The sequence below is a fragment of the Bison bison genome, unplaced genomic scaffold (assembly GCF_000754665.1).
Source record: "Bison bison bison isolate TAMUID 2011002044 unplaced genomic scaffold, Bison_UMD1.0 scf7180017864508, whole genome shotgun sequence".
Lineage (NCBI taxonomy): Eukaryota > Metazoa > Chordata > Mammalia > Artiodactyla > Bovidae > Bison > Bison bison.
Window position 1 is genome coordinate 11,566,624 of NW_011495064.1, and position 22,620 is coordinate 11,589,243.

Consider the following 22,620-nt stretch of genomic DNA (forward strand, 5'->3'; position numbering starts at 1 on the left):
TGAATTCTTACCGTCTTGCTTGTTACTTACTTCTTGTCAACTTCCAGCATCAGGAGTCTTCTTTTCAGTGCTTGATGCTTCACGAAATAGACTCTGCCCAATGGAAGCAAATACCAGAGAGCTAGGACACACAGCTGGTTGCAGACCTTTTCTCTTGCAGCCTTTGGTTGCAACTCTTTTGACCATGGTTTGCTACCTGTGGTTCCTTGGGCCACACAGGCATCCTGCCATCCAGCTCTTTTATATATGAGAGGCATTCTGGATACTGTCCCTTTTCCTTCCCACATTAAGTATATCCAGGGTGGCAGTTGCTGTAGCCTCCTCCCCCTTGTAAACAGCCACTCTAGAATCTTGGGCCTCTGGGATTCTCTCTTGCATGCTTGGGTGCAAGGCCAGACAAAATGAACAGGAGAATTAGAGATAGAAGAGGACATTTGTGGAAAATATGCTGGAGAGGGGGCTGGTGCTGGTAAGGTGAAAGGGCACAGGTTAAAAGAGAGTCATGTAGATTTTTCAATTTCTATGAGAAGCAAGTGGACACACTTTGACCTCACTTTGTATTAACAGAACCAACAATTTTAGATACAGATATATTTATGTAGCTAGATAGTGCAGCAACTGCCATGAAGTCTGTACACTAAAAAGAATAATCTTACATATATTTTTCATTTTATGTCATATTACCTTGTTTATATCATTCACTGATGTGTTTATAGAATACAGACTGTTTTTAAATGCTCTGGTTTTGCCTACAGAGCATTTCTTTCTTTGTCATATTTTGTAAGGAATCCAGCATTGTAAGGCATACTGCATGTTTATTTTGAAGCATCATGAACTAACTTGACCTGATGGATCTTGTGGAAAAACTTAAAAAAGCATCTGTGAAAAAGGCATTTTGTTGAGTTGCACTGTGCACCCAAGTGGAAGGAGCAGCTATCTGCTGTCAGCCTGACTTGGCCTGGAGTGCCTCTGCTTTCCCCCCCTGGTTAGTGCTTTTGTCACTAACCACTCTTGTGATTTTGATAATGTGAGTTATGGCTGAGTTGCTAATGACTTATATGTGGGGTAAACTGATTTGAAGGAGGGAATCTATGGTTCTATTCATTTTCCTTGGTAGTAAGCTTTCAGGGGTTCAAAGAGCAATCTATCTGGGGACTTTGCTAATACCAAGAAGGTTTCTCACAGATGGGATCTCTGAAGACACATATTTAATTTATATGCTTGTTTTCCCTATTATGAAATATATGGGGGATGATACTTAGCTGACAAGAAATTGTGAAAGATGTGGTGTACAGATGCGGCTTAGGCTTTTAAGTGCATATCAAGGTTTTTTCCCCCTAAACTTCATACTTCAGATGGCCTATTTCCATGATTCTAGTATGTGATGTGAGGCTAACAATATATACTAAATACCTGCAAGCCAAACAAGTCTCTCTTTCTCTATATTCCCATGGATATCAAGGGACTCATGACTACTGCAGGTTTGGGTGGATGGTGTGAGATAGAGGGAAATGCATTAAGACCAATTTTAGTAGCAATAAAGTGTTTACATATTAAAATGTTCAGTTCCAATATTCAATTCTACTTAGGGAAACTATGAGTTAGACTTTTCCTGATTCCACCAAACCTAAGTAACTTATTTGGTTTCCCTAGTTCCAATCATTTAACTTTAGCTTGCAATCTCAGCATCATCTTATCCTCTAAGAGAATCTTACATGTAGGAAGAAGAAATTAAAGAGTTCAACACTTTGGAAGATCAACCCTTCCCTGACCTTAGGTCTTATTTTTTTATTTTTAAAATTTATTTATTTTTAATTGGAATATGATTAATTTACAATGTTGTGATGGTTTCTGAAATACATCAACATGGGTCAGCCATAGCTGTACATATGTCCCCTCCCTCTTGAACCTCCCTTCCACCTTCCATTCCATGTCACCCCTCTAGGTTGTCACACAGCACAGGGTCAAGCTCCCTGCATCTGGCTATCTATGTCACCTTTGGTAATGTACATGTTTCAATGCTATGCTCTTAATTCACCCCACCCTCTCCTTCACCCACTGTGTCCACAAGTCTGTTCTGTACATCTGAGCCTGTATTACTGCCCTACAAAGATGTTGATCAGTACTACTTTTCTAGATTCCATATGTATATGTTAGTACATGATAGTTGTTTTTCTCCTTCTGACTTACTTCACTTGTATAATAGGCACTAGGTTCATGCACCCCATGAGAACTGACAAATCATTCTTTTTTATGGTTGAGTAATATTCCGTTATATAGATATACCACAACTTCATTATCCATTCATCTGTTGATGAACATCTAGGTTGCTTCCATGTCCTGGCTATTGTAAATAGTACTGCTAAGAACATTGGGGTACATGTGTCTTTTAGAATTGTGGTTTGCTCAAGGTATATTCCCAGTAGTGGGATTTCTGGGTCATATGATGGTTTTATTTCTGTTTTTTAAAGAAATCTCCTTACTGTTCTCCACAGTGGCTATATCAACTTACATTCCCACCAACAATGCAAGAGGGTTCCTTTTTCTCAACATCCTCTCCAGCATTTATTGTTTTTGACTTTTTGGTGATGTCAATTCTGACAGTAATAAGGTAATACTTCATTTTAGTTTTGATTTGCACTTATCTAATAATGAGCAATGTTGAGCATTTTTCATGTGTTTATTAGTGATCTGTATGTCCTCTTTAGAGACATGCATGTTTAGATCTTCTGCCCATTTTTTATTGGGCTATTTGTTTGTCTGATATTGAGCTGCCTGAGCTGTGTGTACATTTTGGAGATTAATCCTTTGTCAGTTGTTTCATTTGCAATTATTTTCTCCCATTCTGAGGTTTGTTTTTTAATCTTGCTTATGGTTTCCTTTGCTATGAAAAAACTTTTAGGTTTAATCAGGTCCCACTTGTTTATTTTTGTTTTTATTTCCATTACTCTAGGAGGTGGGTCATCGAGGATCTTGCTGTGATTTATGTCAAAGAGTATTCTACTTATGTTTTCCTCTAAGGGTTTTATAGTTTCTGGTCTTACATTTAAGTGTTTAATTCATTTTGAGTTTATCTTTGTGTATGGTGTTAGAAAGTGTTCTAATTTCACTCTTTTACATGTTGCTGTCCAGTTTTCCAGCAGCACTTATTGAAGAGACTATCTTTTTTTTCCATTGTATATTCATGCCTCCTTTGTCAAAGATAAGGTGCTCATAGGTGTGTGGGTTTACCTCTGGGCTTTCTGTCTTTTTCCACTGGTCTATATTTCTGTTTTTGTGCCAGTACCATACTGTCTTGGAGAAGGAAATGGCAACCCACTCCAGTCTTCTTGCCTGGAAAATTGCATGGATGGAGGAGCCTGGTAGGCCACAGTCCATGGGGTTGCAAAGAATCGGACACGACTGAGTGACTTCACTTTCACTTTCACCATACTGTCTTGAAGGCTGTAGCTTTTACCACTGTTATTTAGCATACTTTTGGAAGTCCTAGCCATGGCATCAGAGAAGATAAAAAATAAAAGGAACCCATATTGGAAAGAATTAAAACTGTTACTGTTTGCAGATGATGTGACACTATACATAGAAAGTCCTAAAGACACTATCAGAACTAGAGCTAGTCAGTGAATTTTGTAGAATTGCAGGACACAAAACAATACAGATATTACTTCCATTCCTATACACTAACATTGAAAAATCAGAAAGAGAAATTAGGATGTCAATCTCATTCACCATTACAACAAAATTAATAAAATATCTAGGAATAAACCTACCTAGGGAGACAAAAGTGTTGTATACACATAACTATAAGACACTGATGAAAGAAATCAAAGATGACATAAACAGATGGAGAGATCTATTATGTTCCTGAACTGGAAGAATCAGTATTGTGAACATAACTATACTACCCAAAGCAATCTACAGATTCAATGCAATCCCTATCAAATTACCAATGGCATTTTTCACAAAACTAAAACAAAAAATTTCACAATTTGTATGGTAACACAAAAGACCCTGAATAATCAAAGAAATCTTGAGCAGAATGGAGCTAGAGAAATCACCCTTCCTGACTTCAGACTATACTACAAAGCTTTATTTTTATAGTTAGGGTGTTGTCTGGTCCCATAGACTCACTTCCTGCATTTTGAAACCATTAGGTTAACTGAGATGTCTTGGTGTAACATATCCAGTTCATCTACCCACCAAGGCTCTTCTTCAGTTCAGTTCAGTTCAGTCACTCAGTTGTGTCCGACTCTTTGCGACCCCATGAACTGCAGCACACCAGGCCTCCCTGTCCATCACCAACTCCCAGAGTTCACCCAAACTCTTGTCCATCGAGTCGGTGATGCCATCCAGCCATCTCATCCTCTGTCATCCCCTTCTCCTGCCCCCAATCCCTCCCGGCATCAGAGTCTTTTCCAATGAGTTAACTCTTCACATGAGGTGGCCAAAGTATTGGAGTTTCAGCTTTAGCATCAGTCCTTCCAATGAACACCCAGGACTGATCTCCTTTAGAATGGATTGGTTGGGGCTCCTTGCAGTCCAAGGGACTCTCAAGAGTCTTCTCCAACACCACAGTTCAAAAGCATCAATTCTTCGGTGCTCAGCTTTCTTCACAGTCCAACTTTCACATCTATACCTTACCACTGGAAAAAACCATAGCCTTGACTAGACGGATCTTTGTTGGCAAAGTAATGTCTCTGCTTTTCAATATGCTATCTAGGTTGGTCATAACTTTCCTTCCAAGGAGCAAGCGTCTTTTAATTTCATGGCTGCAATCACCATCTGCAGTGATTTTGGAGCCCCAAAAAATAAAGTCTGACACTGTTTCCACGTTTCCCCATCTATTTCCCATGAAGTGATGGGACCAGATGCCATGATCTTCGTTTTCTGAATGTTGAGCTTTAAGCCAACCTTTTCACTCTCCTCTTTCACTTTCATCAAGAATCTCTTAAGCTCTTCTTCACTTTCTGCCGTAAGGGTGGTGTCATCTGCATATCTGAGGTTATTGATATTTCTCCTGGCAAGCTTGATTCCAGCTTGTGTTTCTTCCAGTCCAGCGTTTCTCATGATGTACTCTGCATATAAGTTAAATAAGCAGGGTGACAATATACAGCCTTGACGTACTCCTTTTCCTATTTGGAACAAGTCTGTTGTTCCATGTCCAGTTCTAACTGTTGCTTCCTGACCTGCATATAGGTTTCTCAAGAGGCAGGTCAGGTGGTCTGGTATTCCCATCTCTTTCAGAATTTTCCACAGTTTATTGTGATCCACACAGTCAAAGGCTTTGGCATAGTCAATAAAGCAGAAATAGATGTTTTTCTGGAACTCTCTTGCTTTTTCCGCGATCCAGTGGATGTTGGCAATTTGATCTCTGGTTCCTGTGCCTTTTCTAAAACCAGCTTGAACATCTGGAAGTTCACGGTTTGCATATTGCTGAAGCCTGGCTTGGAGAATTTTGAGCATTCCTTTACTAGCGTGTGAGATGAGTGCAATTGTGCAGTAGTTCGAGCATTCTTTGGGATTGCCTTTCTTTGGGATTGGAATGAAAACTGACTTTTCCAGTCCTGTTGTCACATTTGGATTTAATTAAACACTGAAATCCCTCAAACCCTTGCATGGCCTTACCAGATAATGTTATAGTTTGTTAGTGTCAAATACTTAGATGTCTGGTGCTCCAAATATCCTGGGGTCCTTTATTTTCCATTCCTGTATATTACATTCAATCTTTCCCAGCATCAGGGTCTTTTCCAATGAATTGGCTGTTAGCATCAGGTGCCCAAAATATTGAAGCTTCAGTTTCAGCATCAGTCCTTCCAATGAGTAGTCAGGGTTGATTTTCTTTAAGATTGACTAGTTTGATCGCCTAGCTGTCCAAGGGACTCTCAAGAATCTTCTCCAGCACCACAGCTCAAAAACATCAATTCTTTGGTGCTCTGCCTCCTTCATGGTCCAGCACTCACATCCGTACATGACTACTGGAAAGACCATAGCCTTGACTATATGGACCTTTGTCAGCAAGGCGTTGCCTTTGCTTTTTATTACACTGTCTAGGTTTCTCATAGCTTTCCTGCCAAGAAGCAATCCTCTTCTAATTTCACGGCTGCAGTCACCATGTGCAGTGATTTTAGAGCCCAAGAAGAAATCTGTCACTGCTTTCACCTTTTCCCTTCTATTTGCCATTAAGTGATGGGACTGTTAAGCAAGCTTTTTCACTCTCCTCTTTCACCCTCGTCAAGAGGCTCTTTAGTTCCTTTTCGCTATCTGCCATTAAAGTGCTATCATGGGCTTATCTGAGCCATTAGGCACAAATACTTATACACAAGTGTGAATGTAAGCACTTGGAAAATAGCTGAAAGTGCCACACAAAGCACTGGGAGAGTGGGAATACTCTCCATGTCCCGCATTATTGGAATTCTGAAGGGTGCACACACGAATTCATGGACCTGTGCAACCCGCCTCCGGATAAGGAGGCCATTGCAGCCCCAGACTCTTGTTTACTGATCAAGTCTCTCAGTCAGCCGTCGTGATGACGTCATCTCGGCAGGCGGTGGCGCATGCGCAATAGAAGGAGATCCTGGAGCTGCGTGGGTAGCTTCTTAGGCGTTTCCGGTTCGGGGTAGTGCAGGCACCCGGGTCTCTGGGCTGGCAGCTTTTGCACTCTTGGCGTTGCGTTCGCGGCATCTTGGGGGTCACATGAGCCAGTGGCATCATGTCGGTGGTCACTGGGGCCAGGATCGCGTCTTTTCTGGATATTCGTCAGCCAAGAAGAAGGGCGGAAACCACATCCCCGAAAGGTAATACACGCCTTGGTCCTTGGGAGTTGCCCTTTCAGCTCAGAGCCCCTGGGCCTGGTCTTCATCTCTTGTGCTCTCCGCCTGTCGTGTTTACCCCGGCCGGCTTGGATCTTCCGCCTTGTGCTAGTCGGCTTTGACCCTCTCACGGCTGCGTTCAGAGTAGCAGAAAGGGACGGTGTGTGATGTTCTGATTTCTCTCCATTGTTTCAAAAGCGAGGCTCTAGTCATTGCTTTTCAGGTAAAATGCCAAAGGACTGCTTTTTTAAGGTGAGACTGTCGGTGTTGGGGATACAACGTAATTACCAAAATAGAATCCCCTTCAATTCCTCAGGTCTTCCCTGATGGCTCAGACGCGTTAAAGAATCCGCCTGCAATGCAGGAGTCCCGAGTTCGATCTCTTAGAAGATCCCCTTGGAGAAGGGAATGGCAACCCACTCCTGTATTTTTGCCTGGAGAATGCCATGGACAGAGGAGCCTGGCGGGCTACAGTCCATGGAGTCACAGAGTCGGACACAACTAAGCGACTGGCACTTTCAGTTTTCACTTCCAGTTCCTGAATCTGTGTTGTTTTTGGCACAGAAAATGTAATAGAAACTGAGTTTCAGTGGGAAAACAAAACAAAACAACATACCAATACCGCCGAATTTTCCAAAGAAACAGTTCTGTGTTATTTGTGTTGTCTCCGGGAATCATAAAGGGCATAGTCTTGCTTCAGAACCGGTGTCATTTGAGAGAGCTACCGCTGTACGTTCAAATTAATTTTGAGACTTCACTCATATGTACAGTAAACCCATTTATTCCCTGAGACTTTCGTTTCTTCCGCTGCATATCCTATTAAATCAACTCCGTTTTATCTCCTGAATTTCTCTTGAATCTGTCACGTCATCTTCATCCTAATACTGAACTTTTGTGCTCACTTTCTGTGCTTCTGAGTTAACCTTAGTTCCAACTCATCCTACAGAAATCAGTTCAAATATTACTTTTCACTGTGATTCCTAGCATTTTGTGACCTTCACACTCCTTTTATTATCAAGTTTTCTTTTAAAATACGGATTTGAAGTTCCCTACTGAATTTGATGGCCTCGTTAAATGAGGACTAAGAATAAACTGGGAGGTTAAAGTATTGTGTTTAAACTATTTCAGGCAACCTGCTTGTATTAATGATACCTTAATACTCAACACCACTCATTGGAAAAGACTCTGATGCTGGGAGGGATTGGGGGCAGGAGGAGAAGGGAACGACAGAGGATGAGGTGGCTGGATGGCATGCCGACTTGATGGACGTGAGTCTGAGTGAACTCCAGGAGTTGGTGATGGACAGGGAGGCCTGGCGTGCTACAATTCATGGGCTGGCAAAGAGTCAGACACGACTGAGCGACTGAACTAACTAATAACTCAACACCAGGCCATTTTTATTAGGGAGTCGGAAGTTCTGGCCATCTCTGGTTTTAGATAGACTTTGTTAAGGCCTTGGCACTGTTTTGTTGCTTTTTATCTGTGTTCACGATCAGAAAACTGGAACTAGGGAAGTAAAGGTTATTACTAGGTGGATGTGAATAAAATGCAAAGCTGAAAGAAGAGGAATCTACTGTAGAGGACTTTCATTTCCATTTTGAATGTGCATTCATCCTATGCTGGGAGACAGACTAATATAAAATTTGCCTAACAAAAAATGTATTAATAGGTGGAAAGACTACCTCCCAGTTGGACAGAGGATGCCTGGGACTCGTTTCATTGCTTTCAAAGTTCCTTTGAAAAAGGTACGCAAAAGTTGATATAGTATTTTTTCAAAATCTGTATTCACCAGATAGAACCCTAGTTCTCAACCCTGTTGTACTCCGTTTTCCTTTTTGATACTTTTTTTTTTCTTTTTATACTTTTTACTACCCCCTTTACTATCCTGAAATGAATTCATAGATAAATACAACCTAATTTTATAGGGAAAAATCAATGTAATGCTTTAACTATAAGTAAAGAGTAAATAACGTAATCTATAATAAAGTAATATGTACCTTGGGATTTCCCTGGGGACTCAGTGGTAAAGAATCTGCCTGCCAAGCAAGAGACACAAGTTTGATCCCTGGGTTGGAAAGATCCCTGGAGAAGGAAATGGCAACCCACTCCAGTATTCTTACTTTGGAAATCCCAGGGGCAGAGGAGCCTGGCAGGCTATAGTCCATTGGGTTGCAAAAGAGTCGGACATGACTTAACCAACTCAACAACAACAACAATGATATATATCTCAGTATGTATATATTTGGGCATGACTGTAACAGAAATAAAAAAATAGTTCCTTGCGCCATGAATGCAAAAAACTGTGGACTTTGGTAATGGTGTGTCAGTGTTGGTTCATGAATTCTAAGAAATGAAGCACACTAGTATGGAATGTTGATCACGGAGAAGGCTGTATGGGATGAAGGATAGAAGGTATAAATGGGAACTCTGTACTTTCTGCTCAGTTTTGCTCTGAATCTAAAACTGCTGTAAAACTAGTCTAGTAATATATTTCGAAGAAAATGTGTTGCTGGGACTAGAATAACCAAACAGATCAACGGGAAAGAGTAGGTGAATAAGCCAAGTGCATACAAGAATATTTAGCAATGAAAGCCATCCTTCATATATGTATTCAAGAAGTATTTATTTATAAATATCTATTTACAGGCACTCTGCTTGGAGTTGGCAGTACAGTGGGAGGCAAAACTGATGTGGTCCCTGCCTTCTGGGAGTTTACAGTCTGGTTAGGAGACCAGCATGAAAGAAACAAATATAGAAATAAATATGTAGAAATGCTTCCCTCTAATCTCTCTGGAAGAAAGGATTGTAATATAGCTTGTAAATTCCAGAGGAGCAAACTTGGCTTTGAATCTGATGTTAGCATCACAGGGCTTGAGTAAATGAATAATATAAGAATGGATTTTCAGCACATGTTTTTTAAAATTTCATTCTCTCTGACAGAGTTTTGAAAAGCATCTTGCCCCAGAAGAATGTTTTTCCCCCTTGGATCTTTTTAACAAAATCCAAGAACAGAATGAAGAACTTGGACTGATTATTGACTTAACATATACTCGCCGCTATTATAAGCCAGAGGTAAATGGAACTTGCAGTTGAAAAGGACCTTCTTTCTGGTACTGTAATAATTTGTAGTAATTCGATGTTTACCATCTTATACTAAGGTGAATCCTGGCCTTCTTTCATGAGTAATAGTTCAAAAAGGAAAGTTGGTAGTTTCCTTAAGTACACATTTCTGATTTCTCTCTGCAGTGAGATTAAGAAAATGAGATTGAAGACATGAATTGAACTATACCATTTGGCAATAGGCTCTGGATCTGCTTAAGAATTCTATAAGCTTCCCTGTTGTATAGTTTGAAAATGAAGTAAACTCTTAGTAAGAATAGTAAGCTTGAAAGGAAAGAACGTATATCCATTATATCTTTATGTGTTTAAGCAGTCGCTTAAACATGTTTAAGCATCACAGTAAAAGGCAATTGTTCTCTAAGGTTTATGCTTTCTTTTCCTAATATCTTTTGATATAATACAGAAACCTGTATATTCTCTTGGCCCTCGTAGGACACATCAGTGCAAAAGAATTATTTTTCTTCTGATCTGTTCCATGGCCTTGGGAAACAATAACACCTCATGTTTGTTAGCACTTTATCGCGTTTTGCCATTTAAAAAGTTCTTTCATATCCATTCCTCACAACAACCCTTTGCTGTTGAAGTGGTGGTAGTACTAATACCTTCTACTGCACTTCCTCTGCACTTAGCTCAGAGGATAGACAATTACACTTACTAGTTTTACATTAATGAAACTGAGATTCAGAAAAGGAAGAGTTGAAATTTGAACTTAGTTGTTCCTCTTTTTTTATTGTGGTAAAATATACATAAATAATATTTATTTTAGCCATTTATAAGTATACAATTCAGTGGCATTAAATACAGTCACAGTGTTATGTAGCCGTCACCAGTGTCTATACTCAAAATGTTTCATCATCCTCAACAGAAACTCTGTAATCGTTAACCACCACCAACCCCATTTTCCCTCCCAGCAGCCCTTAGTAACCTCTATTCTACTTTCTGTCTCTGTGAATTTGCCTCTTCGCTGTACCTCGTGTAAGTGGCATCTACAATATCTGTCCTACATCTGGCCTATTTCACGAAGCATAATATTTTCAGGGTTTATCATTGTTATAGCATGTGATGAAATGCCGTTCCTTTTTAAGACCTCATAAATCCTATTGTGTGTATATACCGTATTTTGTTATTCTTCTGTTGACTGACACTTGGCTTGTTTGCACATTGTAGCAATTGGGAACCATGCTGCTGTGAACATTGGTGTACATACATTTGTTCAAATTGCAGCTCTCCGTCCTTTCGGATGTGCAATGTAGGTCGGAGCAGAGTTGCTGGATTGTATGTTCGTTCTGTGTTTAACCTTTGAGAAACTATCAAACTGTTTCCTACAGTGTCATAAACAATTATTGCAAATTTAAACATATACGGAAGTATACAAAATCCTGAGTGTTCTTTGTATGTTGAGGATTCCATGAAATCATCCCGCTATAATATTTATCAACTGATGTCTATCATGCTTCATTTATACTTCTGCCTGTTTCACTCTGTTTCATTGTGTAGCAGATCCTAGATAACATTGAATTACACATAAATGTTTTTTGTTATATATATATTTAAAATGTAGGACTTTTATTCCTTCGTATCATTCTTTAATATTATTAAATATCCAGTCAGTGCTGAAATTTGCAGTTGTCTTGTAAATGTCATAAAAAGCTGTTTTTAAGAATTCTGAATTGGATCCAAATATGGTCCACATGTTACTTGGTGTGGTCTTATTGTTGGGTCTCTAATTTTATTTTTATTTATTTTTTTGAAGGTTCTTCTTCCATGTCTCTCTCACTTTTTTTTCTCCTTGAATTTTATTTAAAAAAAAAACTGGTTTAATTGTCCCATCTAGATTTTGACGATCTCATTTGTTAATGTGTTGTTAAACATATTCTTCAATCCTTTTATTTCCTGTGAATTGGTAGTTGGACCTAGAGGCTTGATCTGAATGAAGCTTGAATGTTTTCTTTTGGTAAAGCAGTTTCATAGGTGAGAATGAACAGGTGTTTATCATCAGAAGTGGTGATGAATATAGGTCTTCTTCTGTGGAGACATATGGTTATCTCTTTCTGTGATATTAACAGTCACTGATGATTGATTCCTACATCCATTAACTCAGTTGGAGTTTCAAAAAATGGTGAATTCTATAGTTCCTTTTTCATTTATTAGCTGGGTGTTTCTATCAGAAGATTCCTTGCATAAGCTATTTGGTTGCCCAGCTATAGAGGCATGATTTCCTCCTTTTACTTAAAAGTGTTCAAAATAATGAGTTGATTCACAAATATCCTCCAGTGGTGACCAACTTTATTTATTTGTATCACTATGGACTGCATTGGGCTTCCCCGGTGGCTTAGTGGTAAAGAATCCACCTGCCAATGCAGGAGACTCGGGTTAAATTCCTGGGTTGGGAACATCCGCTGGAGAAGGCAGTGGCAACCCACTCTAGTATTCTTGCCTGGGAAATCCCACGGACAGAGGAGCCTGGCAGGCTACAGTCCATGGGGTCACAAAGAGTCAGACACAACTTAGTAACTAAACAAGAACAGTGGACTCCATTACAGTTGTTCTAACTGAGGGCCTGTCTTTGACCAGTGGAGCTTCTCAGTGATTCTTGCATCCTTTTGACATGACATCAGTTGTTCCTAGGCTTTTTCAGTGGTTCGAGATAGGAAATGTGTTTGTTTGTTTTTAATACAAAATATGTCCTGGGTTCAAGGCTTTCCAGGTGGTGTTAGTGGTAAAGAACCCCTCCTGCTGATGCAGGAGACATAAGAGATGAGGGTTCAATCCCTGGGTCGGGAAGATCTGGTGGAGGAGGGCATGGCAGCCCACTCCAGTATTCTTGCCTGGAGAATCCCACAGACAGAGGAGCCTGGCCGGGACAGTCCATGGGGTCGCAAAGAGTCAGACACGACTGAAGCGACTTGGCACGCCACACGCATATCATAGGTTCATACTGCTACTTTCCATATAAGTTCTGAACTACAGAATTTTCACTTAGTCTATTCTGTCATTTATTGATAATCTACTTTCCCCCACCCCAAGAATACCAGTTCTCAACAGTGCATGAAATTTGCTCTGTTTTCCAGTTCTATGTTCTTTTGACTCTACTATACTATTCTACTTCAATCAATCACAGCTGCTTTATGCTTTTGAAATGTAAGATACTAGGTAGAACTATTTCTTAGCATTTTGAGTTATACGTGCCTTCATTCATATTGATTTGCTTTTGCATCCCTAGTAACTGTCCTTTCTGTAGTTTAATGAGAATCATGTGATACTTCCTGCTTAAAGCAGCTTTGGAAAAAAGAAGTCCCTTATCAGAGTGACTGACATGCTTAGATTAATATAATGTCTTTGTTTATATTTTGCTTTCTCTAATTAATCTTTTGTTCTTTCCCTACAAATGAAATAATATCCATTCCATGGTTTTGCCTTCTAGGAATTACCAGAAAATTTTCCTTATTTAAAAATTTATACAGTTGGGCATCAGGTTCCTGATGATGACACTATTTTTAAATTCAAAAATGCTGTTAATGGGTTTTTGAGAGAAAATAAAGATAATGGTGAGTGTCTTTTTTTGTTGTTGTTCTTTTCTCTTTACCTGAATTTTGGTATGCATTTCAAGTGGGGTTGGAGAATTTTAATATTTTTAATAGTTCTGACATTAGGCCTCTTTGTTTGATAACATTAAGGTGGTGCTAACAGAGGTGTTTTTCCTTTTTATGGTCGCAAGCAATTTAGTTTTGGGGTTTATTTTGAGGGGCTCAATTTAGTTTGGAAGGTGATTGTTGTGAGAAGTACGAACTGAACTAGCTTATTTACCTCTTTTTAAAAACTTTGGGAAATATATAATAAAAATGTTCTTTTGTCCTGTTTATTGGTAGAAGGGTATTAAAGGGAACGTGGTATTTGCCATGTTTTAAGACTGAGTAATCTCTTGTCTTTGGAATGCCGCTGACCCAGATGACAGCATGCGACCCCTCTGTGGGTCTCTGCCAGCAGTGGGCTAACTTCACCGTGCTCTCTGACGTCTGGATCTTGCTTGTGATCCCTTCTGGTTTCCTCTGCTATAAATCCCTCCCACAGATGCCAGGCTCACTGATAAAGAGGGAGAGGCTACACTCTCCGCTCCCTCAAATTGGTAGAGACTCAGAAAATAAATTGGTTTAGTAAACTGAGAGCCTATTAGGTTTGTTGTTAGGGCATGGGGAAACAGAGGTGACTAGCTGTCTTTGTTCAGCAGAGACTTAATAGTTATCTAGGAAGATAAGCATGTAGTAACTATAAGATAGTGGGTTAATTATAATAAAAGAACCAAGTGCAGGGACTTCCCCAGCCATCAGTGGTTAATACTCCATGCTTCCCGTGCAGGGGTCGCAGGTTCGATCCCTGGTCCAGAAGTGACCAAAAACAAAAGAATCAGGTGCCACAGGAGAAACCGAGGAGACCATCTGAGCTGGGCTTGGGGGAAGAGGATCTTGCCAGAATGAGGAAAGGACAGACCAGGTATTGGGAACAGGTGCAAAAGGCACAGGACTTGAACTTGTGCAGTGGAGGGCAGCGTCGGGTGTGACTAAAGGCAGTATGAAAGGACAGAGAGTTCATACGTTCATTTTCAACAAAAATATTGTGTAACATCTGAGTTGAAGGCACTGTTCTAGCAAGTAGGAACAGAAGAGGTCTTGCCCTTGCGCACTTTACATTCTAGTTGGGAGAGAGAAATAAGTAAACATACGGAGTGTCAGGCAGTGGGTGGTAAGTGCTCCGGAAAATAACAAAATAAGATACAGAAGTGAGGGAGTGTGGAAGGTGACCAGGGAAGCCCTCTCTATTAAGGTGTCAGTTGATCAGAGCCTTACAGGAAGCAAGGAACAAGCCATTGGATATCTGAGGGAGTGGGGATGGGGTGGGAGGGAGTGTTCTAAAGCAGAGGGAATAGTAGGTACAAATTCCCTGGGGCACAACTATGCTTGGCAGGTGTAAGGACTAGTAAGGCCAGTGTGGCTGGACAGGGGCGGGGAGTGAAGTCAGAGAAGTAGAAAGTGGGGTCAGAGAGGCTGGCAGGGGACAGGAGGGAGGTGGATGGCATAGGTCAGAGTTTGAACTTACAATTCAGTTGGAGAAGCAAATTGATAGTTTGAATTTATAATTCAGTTGGAGAGACAGATTGATACTTGTTTATAAAGAGTTCTAAATTCTTTGCTAAAAATTTGGGCTTTATTCTATGCTAAATGAAGACTTTTAATTAACAGAGCAATCCAGCCAGGTTTATATTTTAGAAAATAACATCTTCCATGTGGCGGGTCAGTTGAAACAGAAGGGGTTAGTAGTTGGGTATTAGTAATCCAGGCCAGAGATGATGACTGTCACACACCGCCTAGTCACAGACGTGCCTTTTGCAGAGATCAAACGTGTTGTTTTGTATTTACTTTGTCATATATATATATATATATATTTTTTTTTTTTTAAGTGCTAAACTAAGAGATACTGTGGCATAGTTGGAAAAATCTGAGACTCGATTCTAGTCTTTGTTCTGTTTGCCTGCTGAGCCGCTGCTGCTCCTGCTAAGTCGCTTCAGTCATGTCCGACTCTATGCAACCCCATAGACAGCAGCCCACCAGGCTCCCCCGTCCCTGGGATTCTCCAGGCAAGAACACTGGAGTGGGTTGCCATTTCCTTCTCCAATGCGTGAAAGTGAAAAGTGAAAGTGAAGTCGCTCAGTCGTGTCTGACTCTTAGCGACCCTGTGGACTGCAGCCTACCAGGCTCTTCGGTTCATGGGATTTTCCAGGCAAGAGTACTGGAGTGGGGTGCCATTGCCTGCTGTGCAGCTCGGGCTTAACATCTCAAGCCTTACTTTTTCATTGTGATATAAGAACAGTGCTATGTTCCCGAGAACTCCACAGGCATATAGACCCATGGTGTGTGTGGAGCAGCAAACGAGAGTAGAAACAACAGCACTTTGGGAACCCAAGAAAGCGTTCTTTTCATAAATACTATTGAGCATTAATAGTGAAGGCTTTCCATTTGTTTCACCCAAAAACAGATTTCATTCTTTTGGTAGCCTGTTTTGTTTTGTTTTTTCCCCACTCCCTTTTTCTATAGTCAAATCAGCTCATGATGGGCATGCTCCAGTCCGTACTATTGCGTATGATTGGATGCTATGCAAAATTTTCCAGAGGCAATGAATTTTGACTATATTAATTCTTTATAGTATGTTCCTGCTAAAACATATTTTTCTTCAGAGTTTTTCCATTTTAGGATAGTGGTGGTATTGTAGTAACCAGTAAATGCTACTCTTCAGAAAATTGTATAACCTGTCTTCAGGTAGCTACTTCATTTATTTAATTCCATATGCCCTGTTTTATAGACAGACTTATTGGTGTCCACTGTACCCATGGTGTAAACAGGACTGGCTACCTCATCTGCAGGTGAGTTGCCAACCCCAAGAGGCAGACCATGTTTAAATTTTTTGTTCACAATAGTAATGTAAGCTGAATGCAGAAAATGAAGTCAGTTAAAGAATGTATGAAGTAGAAGCAGTCTTGCCCTCGACTTAAGAGATTACCACCAGTAATAATTTAGCACATATTTTTTTTTACTTAAAAAACACAAGTAGAAGCACATATAATCATCCCTTGGTATCTGCAAGGGATTGGTTTCAGACTATCCCATGGATACCAAAATCCTCAGATGCTCAGGTCCCCTGTGTAAACTGGTGTAGTATAGTCAGCCCTCCATATCCACAGGAATGAAACCCGTGGATACAGAGGACTGACTCTACATGTGATTTCATGGTATAATATTTAGATGTTCTGGTTTATAATTTAATGTATGGTAGACATCTTCCTATGAAAATATTTGGAGACTTTGTTCTTTTTTAAAGACTGCATTGTTCCTTTGCTTACTGATGAAGAGAAAGTCAGAAGTTTTTGACATTGTAAAACATTGAAGTAATGAATATTCCTCTGTGAATGTCTTTGACTATATATGGTTTGTCTCAGATAACTTCACTCAGAATGGGACTTCTGAATTAAAGAGTTTATGCCCTTATGCTTTTTGTGACTGTACCAATTTTTGTTTGTTCATTCAGAAAATATTTAAAATATTGAGCATCTGTTGTGTTTAAGCACTGTGCTGGGTACTAGCAAAAAGCCTTGGGAAATTGTGTGAGCAAAGAGACTTTACCTACCCTTTGTGAATTCTGACAGTCCAGAGAGAGAATAGAGATTCAAGAATTACACTCTGCACGTACAGTTACAACTCTGACAAATGCCAAGGAAAGGGACATGGTACCACAAGAACATAGTTTAGGGAGGATTTGACCTCATCATGCAGATTAAAAGTTTCTTCCTGCCCCCATCCCCTTTTGGGCTTTTATTGAGGTTATTATTACATAGGCATGATCGATTAAAACATTGGCTGTTGGCAATGGACTCAACTTCCAGCCCATCTCCAGCCCATAAAAGTTCCAGCCTTCATACAATGTTTCTCCTTCGAGAAAGTTTCTTTAGGGATGTTTGAGCTGATATCTGATGAAGAAGTAGGTGTTAACCAGATAAAGACATTGGGAGAGATTTCTAAGTATAAGAAATAAGAAAGACCCTGTAAGAGGAAAGCATATGCTCTGTTGGAGGAACTGGCCAGGAAGGCAGGGGTGTGGGGGAAGCGTGTCATTAAAATGGAGCTGGAATTGTGGGTAGGAGCTCAGTCATTCAGGTTTGTGTTTAAGGTTTTAGACGTTAAGAGTATTAGAAAATCATTGCACTGTTTTTGTTGAAGGTGAGTGTAATTAAGTTTGTATTTTCAGCCTCTCATTTGGCTACTGAGTGGAGAATACACTGCAGGGATAAAGAGCAAGGAAACAAGTTAGGAGACGTTAGTAGAAACTGGGCATAATGGTGGCTTGGACCAGGATTTGGTGGTCATTTTGGTGGAAAGATGTGAACATATTCTAGAGATCTTTAGGCAATATCATTGTTTAGGCCTTGGTAGTGGGTTGAGGATGAAGGTGAGGAAGAAGTAACTGTCAGTGAAGGTGATTCCTCAGTTTCTGGGTCCTACAGTTGGTTAATAGTGTTTTTTTTTAGATATAATGTTAATATTTTTCCTAATTTGTCTGTTACTTGTTGGTTCCTGGTGAATACTCTGTCATATTAGGTCTCCTGTTTTCAGTGTACAAAGCATTCTGATCAAAATTGACTGTTGTATCTTAGATACCTGTTTAATATTTGCCAGTTTGATCCTGTAGTTTATTCTCTTTCATTTATTAATTGTTGTATTAATGTAAGTAAATACATTAATAGATTTTCTAAAGCTAGGTCATTGTTGCATGCTTGGAATAAAGCCTTTTCGTATATCATTCTTTAATAATTACTGATTAGATGTGCTGATATTTTCTTAGGATTTTTATATCTATATTTGTAAAGTGAAATTGGACGGTTTTTTGGTTTTTTTTTTGCAAAAATGATTTTTTTTTTCCTTTTTATTTACAAATGACTTGAATTTTGTTGTCTGTTAGGTATTTGATTGATGTAGAAGGCATGAGGCCAGATGATGCAATTGAATGTAAGTATGAGAGCTGTCACTGTTTTCCCTTTTTTTAAAAATTTGAAAGTAGAAATGTAGGTGAATTTCTCAAATTTTGGTAAAAGAGAAAAGTTTGTGATTCATTTGTTCTGACATAAGATAACCTTTTAGCGAAAGTTCATAAAGGGATGTATCTGGAAATAATGAGCTATGACAGCCTGTATAATCAGTAAGTGGACTTCCTCTTTGATCCGCTTTCTCTGGGAAAGAGTCGATTTTTGCACACTTATTTCTAACAGTTCATCCTCTTCTCAGTATTCAGTAGGTGCCGTGGGCATTGCTTAGAAAGGCAAAACTACATTGATGACCTTCGGAACGGTCCCATCAGAAAGTAAGCTGCATTTTATACCTGATATTTGTGGGTAGAAAGATGTGTTTTTGTATCATTTAAACTGCACCTATCCATTCTTCTTGTAGCTCATGAACTTGCTGTAGGAAACCTAAACAAATAGGATTGTGGGGGTCAGGTGGGATTGTTTTTTTCATGGGCCAAAATATAGTCACTGAACTGATACCAAATTGGACACCAATAATATTTTGTGGAAACATTCTGTTTGAGGAATTGGGATTCCAGTGTATCTAGAACAAGAGGTTTTGAAGATTCAACACATATGATGGAGCCAGTTTTCACAGCTACTAAGCCTGTTAACCGAAGACCTAAGCATAACATACATCAGACCCAAGGTTACCCAGAACCTCGGCATTTCCATACCTGGACTCAAGATTTACAGCAGTCAGAAAGGTATCTCTGCTTTCCCTTTGTCTAGAATTGAAATAGAAACTAGTATTATAAATTAGTGCAAACACAGTATGATAATATGAGGAAGTTGTGTTTTCTTGCTGGTCAGTGTCAACCAGGAGGTATTGTTTTCTCCATATTTTGCATTTAGGGCTGGAAAATCAAGTATGGGATGGGGAATAGGTGATTTTTCAGAGGCAGTTGGGATAAGGTCTTGAAAGTTTTCATTGATCCTTCAGATCAGATCAGATCAGTCGCTCAGTTGTGTCCGACTCTTTTCGACCCCATGAATCGCAGCACGCCAGGCCTCATTGATCCTTAAACTTAGTTTAAGGCAGTAATTTGATGTGCGTGCCAAAAAGGATCTTGCAAACTTGTCTGTGTGTGTTAGTCACTCAGTCACGTCCCACTCTTTGTGACCCCATGGACTGTAGCCTGCCAGGCTCCTCTGTCATGGGATTCTCCAGGCAAGAGTATTGGAGTGGGTTCCCATTTCCCAGTCATATCTCACTCTTTGTGACCCCATGGACTGTAGCCCGCCAGGCTCCTCTGTCATGGGATTCTCTAGGCAAGAGTAGTGGAGTGGGTTCCCATTTCCTCCTCCAGAGGATCTTACTGACCCAGGGATCGAACCCATGTCTTCCGCATTAGTATGTGGATTCTTTACCACTGTGCCATCTGGGAAGTCTCCTTGCATTCTTAGGCTCCGTTAATAGTGGTACAGTTTTCAGAATAAGAAAGGTTGTTTTATTTAAGAGTAAACAAAAATTAGGGCTTCCCCCGTGGCACTAGTGGTAAAGAATCCACCTGCAGTGCAGGAGACAAAAGAGACTTGAGTTTGATCCCTGGGTTGGGAAGATCCCCTGGAGAAGCATACAGCAACCCACTCCAGTATTCTTGCCTGGAGAACCCCATGGACGGAGGAACCTGGGGCTGTGGTCCATAGGCACAAAGAGTCAGACACTACTGAACTGATTTAGCACAGCGTAATGAACACAAATTACACGGAAAATAGTACAACGCCAGTAGAGAAATCTGCAGAGGAATTGAAGCATAAATCACACACACATTTTTTTACTTGAGAAACAGGAAAAACCTCAGAACAATTAAAATAGCACAGTATTATTCTTTGCCTATTAATTTGGCAACAGTTTTTGACAAGGTGGTCCAGGGTGGTGACTGTCAGGCTGGGCCTGGGTTTGCAGCCTAGCTCTGCTGTTCACTCTCTGTATGATCTCAGTAAGATCTCTAAATTCCTGTTCTCTTATCTGTTGGATGGAAATTTTAATAATATTATAAATAAAGCTTTTATAATACATACCTTGGGATTGTGATTATTACATAAGTTAAGTATTTTAGCACATTGTAAACTTTCCACTTTCAAAAGATGTTGACATTTTTAGAAGATGTAAACATTTCAATGATTATTGCTTGTGTTGCCAGGGACTCTGAAAAGAGGTATAGCCCTTTTGAAACATAACTGTAATAGCCATAAAAATGCTCATACCTGCTAACCTTGAAACTACAGAAAAACTTCAAAATATGGAGAAATCTATATGCATTTAATCATTCAACACATTTCTCTAAACTTCCTACTGTGCATCAGACTCTGAACTAAGTGCTTAGGATAGAGTCACATATGTTCTGAAATGTTAATTCTGCCATTATTTACAGTAGTGGGAAAATTGGTAGCAACTTGAATTTCTAACAGTTACGAATAGCTAAGTAAATTATGTATCCATACTGCGATATTTTATAAAGCCATTAAAAGTGAGAGCTCACTTACAATAAGTGAAAATAATAGGTTATGATTCAATGGTCAAAAAAAGATGCAAGAGGAAAAGACCAAAAGAAAATATTAACCAGTTAAATTAGATTAATTGGGATTGAGGGGTTTTGGGGGTGTTTACTTTTCTCAGATCTCCAACTTTTCTTTTATATGATTATATTAGATTTACCGGTGTTAATTTTGAGACAGTTAAATTTTAATTTTCCAAATTTGCTGCATGTGCCATGGTTAGAATTTCTACATTTTGTAATTAATTTATATATCTATTGACTTATATGGAGAAGGCAATGGCACCCCACTCCAGTGCTCTTGCCTGGAAAATCCCATGGACGGAGGAGCCTGGTAGGCTGCAGTCCATGGGGTTGATAAGAGTTGGACACAACTGAGCGACTTCACTTTCACTTTTCACTTTCATGCATTAGAGGAGGAAATGGCAACCCACTCCAGTGTTCTTGCCTAGAGAATCCCAGGGACAGGGGAGCCTGGTGGGCTGCCGTCTATGGGGTCGCACAGAGTCGGACACGACTGAAGCGCCGTAGCTGCAGCAGCAGCAGCAGGGACTTACAAGGTGAAAGCAGCTTCCTGTTTGCAAACATAAACAGCTCGTTCTGTTTCCTGTCAGCCCTGCCATACTTGGAGAGAATGTATCTGACTAGAGTAGTATGAGCATTCACCTCTATAGGGAAAGGTGGAAAAGGCTTCTGGGAACCTGCGGTGTGCCAAGTCGTGGTGGTGGGTAATAGAAATACATTGTTTTAATTTACCTTCAAAACGGTCATGAAGATGGAGGGTGTTTAATAATACTCTGTTTTATAAAGCACTGAGAGATCCAAAGGTTAAGCAGTTTTATCTGCTAAAATCACACAGGTTGAAAACAGTAGAACCAGAGTGTCTAGGTATAATTTTATAAAGCTTGTTATATATAGTTATCAGAACTAATAATGTTTTATTACTTTTATTTTAAGGAAATTTTCCCAGAATTGGAACATTTACCAGAGATGCCATGTCCCTCCTCCTGGTCCCCCTGGAGAGGACTATTTCCAGAGGAGATACTCTTGGAATGTAAAGCCAAGTGCCGGTCAAGGAGGCCCGAACAAAAGGTTTTCTCCTGGCAGTTACTACAGAGTACCCTGTTCAGCCTATTACAGATGGACCAAGTGACACACGCCTACCCTGGAAATCTGTCTGCGGACAGAGCAGGACTCAAATCAGCAAATGACTTTTTGTAAGATCAGGTCAAATGAGGTTTATAATCTATTTTATTGCTCCCTTACGTGCTCAAGCTTAAGGAAAAATTCTATTGATACTTACTACTGCTGACAGATTTGCAGTATTTACAACAGGGAAGGAAATCATCTGTCATTCCACTCTTAAATTTTTTTTAAAGGAAGATGATATTTTAGAACTGATAAAGGTAATAAAGAATATCCCTTGTAAATTAATGAAAAATTCTACCTTCGTTTTCTGTGTATTTTTTCCTGACTAAACGTGTGGTGTTAGTGTGCCTGTATGTGTGTGTGTGTGTGTGTGTGTGTGTGTGCATGCAGAAACATGTTTTTTTTTTTTTTTTTTTTTAAAAATTTTTTAATT

General features: G+C 39.7%; 1 protein-coding gene across 2 annotated transcripts; it reads left to right on the forward strand.

Moving 5' to 3' along the window:
* Positions 1 to 6,558: 6,558 nt before the first annotated feature.
* On the forward strand, positions 6,559 to 22,479 carry DUSP11 (dual specificity phosphatase 11 (RNA/RNP complex 1-interacting)). Of its 2 annotated transcripts, none has more exons than XM_010829744.1 (9): positions 6,559 to 6,794; positions 8,479 to 8,554; positions 9,750 to 9,881; positions 13,354 to 13,477; positions 16,284 to 16,344; positions 18,435 to 18,481; positions 18,758 to 18,833; positions 19,062 to 19,244; positions 21,996 to 22,479. In XM_010829744.1, exons 1-9 carry the CDS (start codon positions 6,694 to 6,696, stop codon positions 22,189 to 22,191), a joined length of 996 nt encoding a protein of 331 aa, XP_010828046.1. In that variant the 5' UTR covers positions 6,559 to 6,693; the 3' UTR covers positions 22,192 to 22,479. The 2 variants fall into 2 exon arrangements, with proteins under 2 accessions (XP_010828046.1, XP_010828045.1); XM_010829743.1 differs by having other exon boundaries at positions 6,574 to 6,794; positions 19,056 to 19,244; positions 21,996 to 22,472.
* Positions 22,480 to 22,620: the final 141 nt, after the last annotated feature.

Coding starts and splice junctions, on each gene's coding strand:
- DUSP11 (XM_010829743.1), top strand. CDS start 6,694: ATGAGCCAGTGGCATCATGTCGGTGGTCACTGGGGCCAGGATCGCGTC. Junction 6,795..8,478: donor GGAAACCACATCCCCGAAAG/GTAATACACGCC, acceptor ATGTATTAATAG/GTGGAAAGACTACCTCCCAG. Junction 16,345..18,434: donor ACTGGCTACCTCATCTGCAG/GTGAGTTGCCAA, acceptor GTTGTCTGTTAG/GTATTTGATTGATGTAGAAG.